Raw genomic sequence first — 13,522 nt, forward strand, 5'->3', positions numbered from 1 at the left:
TTTTCTTCTTGAAGTGATCAAGCATGAACAGTATTTCATTTGCTCGCTTCCTTTGTTGAATGTATTGAGGCACCAAATCTGAACTTATTCCAGTCAAATGGCAATACACAGCTAATTACTTTACCTTTTTTTTTTTTTTTTTTTTTTTCCTCTTTTAGAGTCTGGGATTTGGAAGGAAATGAGAAGGCCCATTTTGTTTTACGTTCTCCTGGAATGAGTGTGTGCTGGCATCCTGATGAGGCTTTTAAGGTTGTGCTTTCCAGCTCTTCATCACTACCACCTTTAAAATAACAGGAGGATGTACTTCTCTAAACTATGAATCTTTGATGGTATAGTAGGATTTAAGTTTGGGGAGCCTGTGGATGTTGGAACTAGATATTGGAAAGACCTGCTAATGTGAAATCACTGTAAATAAGTTCTCAATCACATTCTCCTCTTTTTACCATCAATCCCTTGCTCTTCCCATGAGAGATACTCCTTATTGATCACATACATCAGTCATTGCTGATTGCATATTAACTACAGTTACCAGAGGAAAATTTTTATCAGTCATGATAGCACGATTCACTGATTACATAGACTCCTGTAAAGCAAGCCAAGTATCTGTTTGAAGTTACCAAGAGAAAAACATTCAGCTTCATTAGCTGAATTACTCTAGTCCTTGCAATCTTGGATTTAGTATTCCTGATGTGCGAATCAATAACTGCCTTAAGTAGCTACAAATAGCTGTTCAGGTCACCATAAAAACACACCAAACAACAGAAAAAAAGCAGTCAAATCAGGTATCAAAATATTTATTTCGCTATAGAGGGGAAGGATGGGTACTCTTACTATAGTTTCCACCAGTATCTTAGTCCTTACTGAGAAGACTGTTGACTCCAGTGTCATCAAAACTGAATGTTTGCTACTATATATGCTACGGGGCAGTTTAGTTACTAGATTAGCCCTAAGCTAATTAGGGCCCTGATAAGCCCTAATTAGCCCTATTTTTTCTGTGCAAAAATATTGAAATATTACACCAGTCTTACATATTAGCTTGTTTTTAGTCTGACCCTTATCAAAGAGCTGGCAAAGGAGAGGTTTTTTTTAGTAAATAAAAGCCCCTTCAAAAAACTAATAAAGCCTTACAGACTGGTGGTTACTGAAAAGCTTATTGAAGTTCAAAATGCTTGCTGCAACATGCCTTCTAGTTTGCAGAAGAGTGTGTTTCTGTGACAGCTATCTTTTCCCAAGCAAATTTGGATGTTGGGGGACGGGAGTAGGTGGGGATGGGAGAGGAGGGGACAGAGTATTTTTAATGCTGCTTTGCCTTCCTTAATTGTTGTTCATGACTATCGGAAAGCCATCCTCCTCATTGAGAATAGATTTTTTTATCATTTCATAAGGAAGCTCTTTCTACATTGCTTAACAAAACACAAATATATTTTATGTTAACAGCAAAAGCTTAGATAAAATGTTACAAATTGTTAGGGGATAAAGCAGTAGTAGGCATATAAAATCAGTAAGCATGAATCCAGGTTCTACAGTTAACAATATCATTATTTCCTTGAATGGCACTATCTCTGTCCGTCAGTTCCTTGTACTCAGAACTGGAACTTTTTAAAAGCAAAAAAATATGCATTATGATTCTGAAAGCAGAGTGCAACTCTGTCTGAGAACCGGTGCTTCTAAGCACCAAAATTATGTACATATATATCTAAATCTATACATATATGTATAGATAAAATAATGTAATCACTATGTATAATGTGACAGGAGTATGATTTAAAGTGCTGATTAATTATTGCTGGAAGAATATTCAGGAGAATGTTTTCTAGTAAAATGTGAACAATTGTACCCATCTAACGTCCTAGTATCAATATTTCCTTCAAAATATACTAGGTTTGCTATAGAGTAAAAAGGATGCTAAGACTCATTACAGGCTAAGTTTACAAAGTTCTATTAATTTCTCTTGCAGCTGATGGTAGCAGAGAAAAATGGGACAATACGATTCTACGATCTCATTACACAGCAGGCCATTCTCTCGCTGGAGTGTGAACAAACGCCACTGATGTCAGCAGACTGGTGTTTAAAGAATACTCTTAAAATTGGAGCAGTTGCGGGAAATGATTGGCTCATATGGGATATCACTCGCTCCAGGTATTTTTATGCACAGGACATGTATTTCTTCAGTCTCTCCTTAAGGAGCACATGAAGTGATGGGGCTACTTTGGTAAAATAGCACTTAAATGCTCAATGTGTTACACCTCCTTTTCAGTAAACAAATGAACATTCATCAGCAATTATGGAATCAGTACAGATCATTCTTTTTCATGCTTATTTCTATCAATATTTATCTGTTAAAAATACTATGCTGTTTCTTTTTGTCCACTTCAGATAGCATCTCTACTGTTTACCTCTCATTGTAAGGTTTATGCATTTATTACAATCATAAATACCTTAGTAGAGTCACTAACTACTTCAGTTTGCCTGTTCCAAATTGAAATGTAAGCTGCAGGAAAGCTCAGTTTTTCCCTCAGCTTCTTCACAAAGAGTAGACAATGTCTCCCCTGTTTAAAATTATGGTTTTGATACTTAATCCGTAGTTGTTTGCAGAACAGTTTTTTACATGGAATGTCTGTTTTAGTTATCCGCAGGATAAGAGTCCTGTCCATGTTGATCGAGCCAGATTATTCAGGTACAAGTGCTATCTATATTTTGTTGTCTCCGTTTTGTTTTTGATATAGTCCGTGCATATGCAAGCACTTACGTGGGAGTTTAGGGACAACTGTGTCTCTTCAACCATTTTTAGTGGGACCTGCTCCATAATCTTAGTGAAATTTGTGAACGACTGTGGTGGTTTTACTCAGGTGGGCAGCCGAGCTCCACCACAACCGCTCTCTCACTCCCCCTCCTCAGAGGAATGGAGAGAAAATACGATGAAAAGGGCTCAAGGGTTGAGATAAGGACAGGGAGATCACGCAGTAATTATTGTGACGGGCAAAACAGACTCAGCATAGGGAGATAGTAAGATTTATTGCCTATTACTAACAAACCAGAGAAGCGAGAAACAAAGGAAAGAAACCAAAAGCACCTTCCCCCCCATCCACCCTCTTCCACCTCCTCCCCCCGAGCAGCGCAGGGGAGGGCGGGAATGGGGGTTATGGTCAGTCTATAGCGCTTCTTCGCCGCCGCTCCTTCTCGGTCACTCTCGTCCCCTGTGCTGTGGGGTCCCTCCCACAGCATGCAGTCCTTGCTGAACTGAGCCGGCGTGGGCTGCCCACAGGCAGCAGCTCTTCAAGAACTGCTCCAGATATGGGTCTGTACCACGGGGTCCATCCCCCAGGAGCAAACTGCTCCAACCTGGATCCCCTACGGGCAGCAGCTCCTGCCAGGTCACCTGCTCCTGCGTGGGCTCCTCTCCACGGGCTGCAGCTCCGGCCCGGGGCCTGCTCCAGCAGGAGTCTTCCACAGGCCGCAGCCTCCGTCGGTGCAGGTCCACCTGCTCCACTGTGGTCTCCTCCACGGGCTGCAGCGTGGAATCCTGCTCCACCGTGGTACTCCATGGGCTGCAGGGGGACAGCCTGCTTCACCATGGTCCTCACCACAGGCCGCAGGGGACTTCTGCTCCGGTGCCTGGAACACCTCTCCCTCTCCTTCTTCACTGACCTTGGCGCCTGCAAGGCTGTTCCTCACTCCTCTCAATCTCCCAGCCGCTGTGTAGTGCAGCGTTTTTTTTTCCCTGTCTTAAATATGCTCTCACAGAGGCGCAAAACAACATCACTTACTGGCTCAGCTCTGGTCAGCAGTGGGGCCCTTACCAAACATGGGACAGCTTCTAGATCCTTCTCACAGAAGCCACCACCCCTGTGGCCCCCTCCTACCAAAACCTTGCCACGTAAACCCACTACAATGACCATGACTTTTTCTGTTCCACAACAACGTGCATACAGGGCTGTGGGTGGTGAATCATTTACAAGCCATTTCTCTGAATTTATTTCTTTGGTATCAGTGGAATATCTGATGGCTTCACACAGTTACTCACAAGGGAGAAAACTCCAGCATATGCGCACTTCTGTTAGGAATATTTGAAAGGTATGTTCATTTTATTCATAGGTGGTCCCGAGTGAATGAAAACCTGTTTGCAACCAGTAGCTACTGAAACTGGGTAGCAGATAGTCAGATTTTTCAGTTTGATTTCTGTTTTATTTTAACTGTGTTTATTAAGGAGTATTAGATATGCGGGGAGTTGCTCGTGTAACTTGGTATATGTGGTATAATAATCACTTATGGTAAGTTGTATTGATATTACTCTTGTTCTTTTTTTAAGCCCATTCTTACTGGTACGGCAGCTGTAGGATCTGCACTGACATGGCACAGAACTCTTCCATTATGTGCAGTTGGAGGAGACCATAAAATTGTCTTTTGGGTAACTGAAATATAAAATAACCATTTGCTTCCAATATTAAAGTTTACAGCATGATATCCTTTTTGTAGAAAATCAAAGGAAATTACTCTTTGTACTGGTATTTATTCACATGGAGAATACAAGAACAGAACAAGTAAAATAGGAAACGTTTTCTGTTTGATTTTCAGCTCGCAAATGCAACAACTTTTGTACATAAAAATCAGATATCATTCATTTGACACTTTGTTACTTCCCTTAAAACATACACTTTTTTAGCATGGTATTTGGTGTGAATTTATTTTTTAATTTTTTTAAAGAGGTTTTGTATCTGACAGTCTCAGTTGTGTCTCAGTTAGTTCAGAGAGTACCTACAGCAAGAACAGCTGTCTTTGCCTTAACTTTCTGTACCATCACCGTTTTGTAAGAAAGAAATACAATATGTAGTGTCTTAAAATGTTGTCTGTGAATGTGTTTGTTGAATAAAGTATTTCCACAAACAGGGAAGAAGCTAATGGTGTAATCAGAATAATTTTAAGCAGTATTATTTCTATTAAGATGACAGAGGGTTTCAGTTCTAGTATACCAAACAGCTTGTGGTGGTTTTGTTTGTTTATTTGTTTGTTTCTATTTACAGCCTTTTACAGGAAAGTCAGGGTTTTAAAGTTCTGTTTATTTGTTTAGTTTTTTTCACAAAGATGTTCTACTGCTGCCCACTTTAAAATATCAAATGTATAAAGTTGTTCTGTAACACTGCTTCTCCTGGAAGTCACACTCCATTTTTCTGTATGTACCTATCCACTTTTAAAGCATGTTTCTTCTTTTTAATGTGTTATCTGTTAAGGTTTTCCAGTCACCATGGACTATGGGCTAATTTTTAAAGAAATTTTGAATATCTACAGATGAAAAAATCAAGATTAACTCTTGTTTATTTGTAGATTTATCTGAGCTACCAGCAAACTAAAAGACATTTACCACCTATTCCAAGCTGCTATCATTATTGATTTATATTTATCAATGTAAATATTTTTTTAGAAAAATTATTTAGTAATTAAATTGGTACAGTTATAACCCGTAAGGTCTTTTTTACTTCAGGATTGTCATATGTAGTCTAAATTGAATTGCCCTCTTCTAAGCAAGATAGACTTTCTGTATGTTATCACCGTTTTCTTCTGTGTTAACTTTCTTAATATTCAGTAAAATATTGCCACAAAACAAACAAACAAAAAGCAATACTTAGCCTAGACTAGGAACTTCCATTTGTTTAGCTGGTAATGCCCCATCTCCATATACCGTGATATAATCGGGCAACTGCAACAATCTGAAAGACCTCTTTTGACTTTCTCCAGCGGGGTTCCCGTCTGCTACAGCTTGCTCTCCAGTTATCCTTACTAAGGAAACAAAACCTGCAATTATCACTGAATTTACTTCTGCTAATTTTGGAGGAAAGTAATTCCAAGTCCCAAATATAAACGACTTCAATAGATAGAAATTTGAGGAGTCCAAAATAGTGAAACCTGAAAGACTGCTTACTTTGCTAGGCTTTCTATGAAAGAGTTCATTATTAAAACAATGCTTGAGATCCTTCTATGGAAAGCAAGAAAATTATTTAATCCAAAAGCCAGATGCCACAAAGAGTAAATAGAGTTGGTGTAAGGGTATCTAACAGATTTAAATGCGGGTAAATATTTTGATACTACAGCAGTGTCCAATCATAAGCAGTTGCATGCAACTTTTTGACCCCCTGTTTTTTTTCCCAAGTCATTCACCCACGCACATACAATGCAACAAAACCAGAATTAGTAATAAAAGTAAGTATTCAGATAACCTTATAAAAACGTTTTGGTTATTCCAGCTGGTTATAAGAAAGCACCAAAAGTTCAGAACATGCAAAATAGCACAGAGAAGTTGATAAAAGTGCAAATGAGCCTCAAAAGTGCGACTGCTTCGCATGCAACCAAGAATCGTATAGCAGTGTTCTTGGTGTCTTTGCTGAAGTGCATTTTCTTTGGTCATACAGGATCAGACTGAAGGGTTTGCCTTTGGTTATTCCATTTCACCAAGCATCTCATCACTTGTCTTAATGTTGGCGTTGTCCAGTGCCTGTTGGCTTTAGATCGTAAAAGGTCATGGAAGACAAGCTGTGGTAATGCAGCTAGAGCTATATCACAGAATCACAGAATCGTCTAGGTTGGAAGTGACTTCCAAGATCACCCAGTCCACCCTCTTACCTAATACTGACAAGTTCTCCACTAAACCGTATCACTAAGCTCAACATCTAAACGTCTCTTAAAGACCTCCAGGGATGGTGACTCAACCACTTCCCTGGGCAGCCTATTCCAATGCCTTACGACCCTTTCAGTAAAGAAGTTCTTCCTACCTACCTACAGCCTTCTTTAAGGTAACTGTAGAGAGCGATAAGGTCACCCCTGAGCCTCCTCTTCTCCAGACTCCTCTTCTCCAAGAAGATGCAGCTAGGAGCTGCATCTTCCCAAGTAATGTCATCGTGCCTCTGCTGTGACCTTCTCAATTCACTTTTGACCCTGTTGCAACATAATCAAAGCATCTCTCCAGCTCATCTCTCTCCTTATCTTCTGCTTTTCCTTCCATCTCTACCTAGTCTTTAATTTTGAGCCAAAATACCACACTGCAGTTTATCTGAGCTCTTTCCTTACCTGTGTATGCCTTTTCCAAGACTCCTGGGAGACACCCTCAGAACTGAAAGTACTTCTGAAGTAAAAGAAATAATGTGTTATTTTTTGATCGTGGAATGACAAACAAAAGTAGGCCTCCTTTGATTTTCATGACACAGCTTATCCTGGTTTTGTCTGGGAAAGAGTTAATTTTCTTCTTCTTAGCTGGTATGGTGCTGTGTTTTGGATTTAGGATGAGAATGCTGCTGCTAACACACTGGTGTTTCAGTTGTGACAGAGCAGTGCTTACACAGAGCCAAGGACTCGTCAACTTCTCGTGCTGCCCTGCCAGCGAGGAGGCTGGAGATGCTCAAAGAAAAGCTGGGAAGGGACAGAGCCAGAACAGGAGACCCAGACTGGCCCAAGGGATGTCCCATTCCATATGGCATCATGCTGAACAACAAAACTTCGGGGCTTGGCCAGGGATGGAGGGGTGCTGTTTGGGGACTGGCTGGGTATCAATTGGTGGGTGGTTAGCAATTGCATTGTGCATCATTCATTTTGTATATATATTATTGCTGCTGTTGTTGTTATTGTTTTCCCTCCCTTTCCTGTCTCAACTCACAAGTTCTACGTTTTTTTTTCCCAGTTCTCTCCGCCATCCCACCGAGAGTGTGGGGGAATGAGCGAACGGCTGTGTGGTGCTTAGTGGCCTGCCAGGTTAAACCACAACAAGAGAGTAACACCAATGTATATACATTGGCTCAGAAACGTTTTTAATACAAACGAGTACTGTTTGGGGCATCGTAATTTAAGTCCAGTCTGGCATTCCACCTAGCATGATGTAGTGCTGGCAAGTGAGAGGACCCTACAGGAAAAGAGCCATGGACTTCCTGGCTGACAACTGCAACATTTTCAGGAAGCATTTCATCATTTAACCATTCTGCTTCCTACCTGGAAAAAAAGAAGTGCTCATGTAAGCCCTGCAATAGTGAAGTAGCTACAACCAGATGATGGCATGGAGAATGTAAAACATATGGTAAAAAAATGACAAAATTTTAAGTCATGGAAGTCTGGTCATGGTCTTATATGGAAGACCTACAGTCATGGTCTTATATGGAAGACCTACAGAAAATAAAAGATGATAACTTGGTAGATAGTCATATTGAATGTAACCATACCGTGTTCTGACAGATACACCAAAACCGTGATCTTCAGTATTGATTAATTAAATTATGTACCAATATTTCTGAAGAGAAAACTGCTTATTCAGAAACGAATGACTTCCCCTTAATGTAACACGCTCCCGAGTGCTATTTCACAAAAAATAGTTCAGATTATTAAATTATAAACAAGGCTAATATTTTAATGTGTAAGATAAACCCAAAAACTATGGAAACGGTATTTCGGTGCAAAGTGACGGTTGCCTAATGAATATTTTTTCCCCCTTAGCAATGAACAAAATGGTTATAATCATCTGGCCAAGCTTTTTGTTAGAAATGATGCTGCTACTATCTTGAGAGAGCTGGAATGCGAGTTTTCCTACAATAAGAAAGTTCAGTTGGAAGGCACCTTCAAAGATCGAGTCCAACTGCCTGACCTCTTCAGGGCCAGCCAAAAGTTAAAGCATATTATTGAGGGCATTGCCCAAATGCCTCTGGAACACAGGAAGGCACGGGGCGTCAACCACCTCACTAGGAAGCCTGTTCCAGTGTTTGACCACCCCACAGTAAAGACTTGTTTCCTGATGTCCAGTCTGAGCTTCACCTGGTGCAGCTTTGTGACATTTCATGCACTCTAGCATTCTTGCTTCAGAAGATGTCAAGGTTGCAAACCAGAGCCACACTGTGATAACATCGTGGTGACACAGGAGCGTCATGGTGACGTTTGAGCTTCCCCCACCAGAACCCCGAGACAGTCCCGTTGAGTCTCACTTGCTGACTGGCAGGACAACAAGCAGCTGTTCACAGAAATGGCTGCAGATGGAAACTCGAGTGACAGGTGAATGAAATTAAACAGGAGCCACTTCCAGAAGAAACGTCATACGTTTTTGCTCCAGACAAGCTGTTTGAGTCTTTGGACTCCCCTTCTCCTGAACCTCTGGGACAGGATAAAGGAGCAGCTTGGGATGCTCCTGTAGCATCAACAAGGGAAGAAAAAGATCCCCAAGCTCTCACTGATGACCACGAGACCAAACATGTTCCTCATAATTCTTCTGAGGAGAACGCTGGCAACGGCAACGTCTTCTCATCCCTCAGCTTCCCAAAGAAACTCTGGCAACTGGCTGAGAGTGACGAATTTAAGGCCATCTGGTGGGGTCACTCTGGAAACTATATCGTGATCGATGAGGAAATGTTTAAAGTGGAAGTGCTGGGAAGGACAAGACCTCCGAGAGTTTTTGAGAGTATGAAAAGTTTCATTCGTCAACTTAATCTGTATGGATTCACCAAACTGCAACAGGACTTGCCAAGATCTCCCTCGCTTCCTGAATTTCCGAAAGAAGAGGATGCATTTTCTGATCATAGGAAGGTACCTCAATTGCTCCACACGTGAACTAATTCTCACAATATTCTGGTGGGAGAGATGGATGTTCCAATAAAATAAGCCTTGGCAATGGAGGAGATGAGGATAACAGTAGATGTTCTGATCTTAATTTCTTTTTCAGGCTACTTCCAGGTATTTTTGAGGTAGCATTGCTGAGTAGTAGAAATGCAGATAAAATACATTTGGGTTGTATCCAATGAGGTTGAACCCATGGAGCAGAAAGATAAATAAATCGGGCTATGATGAGTCTACTTACTTTAAGACATTTGCAACGTACCAGAACTGTATCATCAGGACTGTATCATTAAGTTTTAGTCAGCCTAAGCTTTAGGCTTAAACTGACAATAGATCTTTTTAACCCATGATTGCCTTTAACAATCAAAATTCTTAGTTCTTGTATCTTGCTGTTTCTCAGTCCCAAACCGGTAGCAACTAATTCTTCTCCTTTGCATTTTTAGATACTCTACTACCATAACCCCAACTTCAAGAGAGATTCTCCCCACCTGCTCAAGAACTGCAAGCGACGAGTTGCTCTGAAGAGGAAAGCCCTGCAGGCGGGGCTGGATGAGAGCTGCCCCAGCAGCAGCCTCTATGCCCAGCCTGGGTGGAGAGATGCTGATATGGATGAGGAGGACCCGCTGGCAGCAGCTCCAGAAGAAGACACACAGCCAGCGGCACCCGCGGGGTCGTCACTCCCCAAGCGCTGGGCAAAAGCCACCCCTCAAGCCAGCGGTGCCCATGCAGCCTCGCAGGGCGCTGCTCCCACCCTGCCAGATCCTGCTGCAGCAGCAGGCAGGGACAAGCAGCAGCGCCTGGACCCCTCCCTGCTGCTGTCAAACAGCAGCCAGACCTCAGCTGCCGTTCCTGCTCCCTCCCCACACCACGTCCTACCTGCCCAGATTCCCCTGTGCCCAAATGCAGGAGCTCCGAAGGCTCCCTCGGCCGCCCTGCCTCCCTTCGGTCACCCACTCTTTCCAGTGGCCTTGCTGGCAGCAGCCTCTGCTATGGCCATGCTGCAGCCACCCAGCTGGCAGCCCCTGGCAGCCCCCCACTGCCCGACCTGCACCTGCGACCAAGACAGGGCAGCTGCAGGCGACAGAATGGCACCCTAGCATGGGACCCACTGGAGACAGCAGGGATAGCAGCACCCCCTTACAGGTTCATAGTCTGTTAGTTCATAGATTGATTGTTCTGGAGTTAATCTGGTTGAATAATAAAACTTTTCCAGTTCCAGTTGTCTTTTTCTTCTTCTTCTTTTTAAATGGGGAAATCTCAGATTGAATTTGTATTCAATCTCTCAAAAGGAAGTAGAATCAACTGTTCTAACATCAATTTGATCGTTTTCCATAACAGACGAGCTCTCTAGGTTCTTAGTCATAGAGAGTAAACGACTGGATAATGTTTGCACGCCACATGCACCGAGGATGCTCTTCCTAATGATGACTTCTAACGGAAAGTTAGGAGAGAGTAATTAAATAACAGCATTTTAATTATGGAAGACTCAGAAAGGGAATGTCACAGAATCACAGAATCACAAAACTGCGGGGGTTGGAAGGGACCTCAAGAGATCATCGGGTCCAAACCCCTGCCAGAGCAGGTTCCCTAGAGCAGGTTGCCCAGGTAGGCATCCAGACGGGCCTTGAATATCTCCAGAGAAGGAGACTCCACAACCTCCCTGGGCAGCCTGTTCCAGTGCTCCGTCACCCTCACCGTGAAGAAGTTCTTTCGCATGTTGGTGCGGAACTGCCTGTCATCCAATTTGTGGCCATTGCCCCTTGTCCTGTCCCCACAAACCACTGAAAAGAGGTTGGCCAAATCCCTCTGTCTCCCACGCTTAAGATATTCGTAAACATTAATAAGATCCCCAATTCACCTTAGGGTGAATGCTCGCAAAGTTAACACTAAATGGGCAGGCAGTAACAACCCTTGATTTAATTTCTGAGCTAACATTTACGAAGGAGCTGAGAAACCAATTGCTTTGGCGAGCCCAAACCTGAAAAAACAGAGTTCAGAAGCTATGAAAAGATACGTATTGAGCCTTTACTGTCATAGGAATGTTATAATGGCTATAAATTTGAGAAGTATTTTAAATTGTACAACCCCATTTCTTTAACATCCCAAATACCATTGCTTTGGATCTTCTGCCTTCAGTCTTGGGGAAAATCAAGTAAGGAGATGTCCTGGCTTCAGCCAGGATAGGGTTGTTTTTCTTCATAGGGGCTGGTATGCGCATGTTTTGGATTTAGAAGAAAAATAATGCTGATAACACAGGGGTGTTTCAGTTGTCGCAGAGCAGTGCTTACACAGAGCCAAGGACTTGTCAGCTTCTCATGCTGCCCTGCCAGCGAGGAGGCTGGGGGTGCACCAGGAGATGGGAGGTGACAGAGCCAGGACAAGTGACCCAGACTGGCCCAAGGGATGTCCCACAGCGTGTGTGTGGTGTCATGCTGAGCAACAAAACTCGGGGGGGGCCAGTGCTCAGGATGGGGGCTGGGCATCAGTCAGCGAGTGGTGAGCAACTGCATTAGGCACCACTTGCTTTGTACATTCTCCTATCATTAGTATTATTTCCCTTCCTCTTCTGTCTTATTAAACTGTCTTTATCACAACACACGAGTTTTTCCTGTTTTTTTTTTATTCTCTCCCCATCCCACTGTGGGATGGAGGAGTGAGGAAATGGCTGTGTGGTGCTCAGCGTCCTGCTGGGTTAAACCACAACAAAGCTGCATGTGAATGCTCAAAAAAAAATTTATTCAGTTTTGTTTACTGGTCTCTTTCAGAAGTTTCCCATCGTTTTATTGGACACAATGTGTATACTGATGCAAAGATTGCATCCTAAAACCATCTCAAAATATTTAGTTGTAATGTGGAAGCAGTGGTAATCCCTTCTCAATATTTTTAACTTACTTTAAGGTAGGTCATGGCCTGATATACATATATTTGTGTGTGAAAATGCATTTAAATAGCACACAACCTTGTGGTTAAAATTTATGTTCACAACTGTGATGTCCTTCTCCGACAACTGAGCTCCCGATTTTGTAGGAAATGAGGCAACTGAGCAGTGGCTATGAGGTAAAATGGTGTCTGTATTGCTTTTGCTGCATTTTATAAGCTGAGTAGCTTCATGGCTCAGTAACACTCATATGGAGTGCATCCAAAGAAAACTCACTCATCTTATAACCTAGTTTTGGTGCGTCAGCATACACTTCCCTGTCAATCTGTGTTGACCCAATACTGTTGACTGTTCTTATTTCTCTTAATATATGATATATATATATAGCTGCCTAATATATACTGTAGGTGTTTCTAAAAGAGAAGACTAGACTGACAAACATGACGTATTTGTTGAAAGCTTGCCAAGACCCTTTGTAGGCTAGCGTACCTCTGCCACAAACCCTCTTGTTTGCCTTAGCCTCATTTCTAGTTTCTTGTATTTCCATTACTCAGTCTTGTCTTACAAGAAAGAAAAAAAAGGAAATTCATGTGTTATGTAAGCAAAATACTTTAGCGCGTGGTCTTCTCCTTTTCATGGGGAAGTGGATGATTTAAGTTGCTTGGTGCTTCACTCTAGGTTGCTTGTATCAGCTAGATCAACACTGGTCTTCCTGCTTTGTGTTGTCTCACTGTTATTGGTGCCATAGCACAAAGGCTGCAGTGTTGACTTATGAATAAAAAGAGGTAAAAAGAGAAGGTATCATCTAGATTTCATGTGTAGACAACTAAGCTTGTCAAATTGTTTGGACGTTGCCCTTTCAAATCGAGGGTGTGCCTAGTTCATTTTTTAATTACACTCTCTTCAGTATTGGCTTGCTTTTACGGACTTCTATGCACAAGTATTGAGCATCTGCAAATTTAATTCTGGGTGTTCCATTAGTCTGTTTTCTTCTTGAAGTGATCAAGCATGAACAGTATTTCATTTGCTCGCTTCCTTTGTTGAATGTATTGAGGCACCAAATCTGAA

General features: G+C 42.1%; 2 protein-coding genes across 6 annotated transcripts; both read left to right on the forward strand.

Annotated features, from left to right (window-relative positions):
- The first annotated feature begins 101 nt into the window (after window positions 1-101).
- Window positions 102-4,156, forward strand: LOC310885558 (nucleoporin Nup37-like). The gene is made up of 4 exons (XM_083809049.1): window positions 102-249; window positions 1,958-2,139; window positions 2,627-2,677; window positions 4,096-4,156. The coding sequence occupies exons 1-4, from the start codon at window positions 214-216 to the stop codon at window positions 4,139-4,141; spliced, it is 315 nt and encodes a 104-aa protein (XP_083665175.1). The 5' UTR covers window positions 102-213; the 3' UTR covers window positions 4,142-4,156.
- LOC310885534 (uncharacterized protein) lies at window positions 2,688-13,397 on the forward strand. Of its 5 annotated transcripts, XM_083809000.1 has the most exons (6): window positions 2,688-4,074; window positions 4,310-4,408; window positions 7,667-8,056; window positions 8,470-9,546; window positions 10,020-10,719; window positions 11,044-13,397. In XM_083809000.1, the coding sequence occupies exons 4-5, from the start codon at window positions 9,370-9,372 to the stop codon at window positions 10,671-10,673; spliced, it is 831 nt and encodes a 276-aa protein (XP_083665126.1). In that variant the 5' UTR covers window positions 2,688-4,074; window positions 4,310-4,408; window positions 7,667-8,056; window positions 8,470-9,369; the 3' UTR covers window positions 10,674-10,719; window positions 11,044-13,397. The 5 variants fall into 5 exon arrangements, with proteins under 5 accessions (XP_083665126.1, XP_083665125.1, XP_083665127.1 ...); XM_083808999.1 differs by lacking the exon at window positions 11,044-13,397 and having other exon boundaries at window positions 10,020-10,794; XM_083809001.1 differs by lacking the exon at window positions 11,044-13,397 and having other exon boundaries at window positions 7,667-7,993; window positions 10,020-10,794.
- Window positions 13,398-13,522: the final 125 nt, after the last annotated feature.

This window comes from Anser anser, assembly GCF_964211835.1.
Source record: "Anser anser genome assembly, chromosome: 1".
Classification (NCBI taxonomy): Eukaryota; Metazoa; Chordata; class Aves; order Anseriformes; family Anatidae; genus Anser; species Anser anser.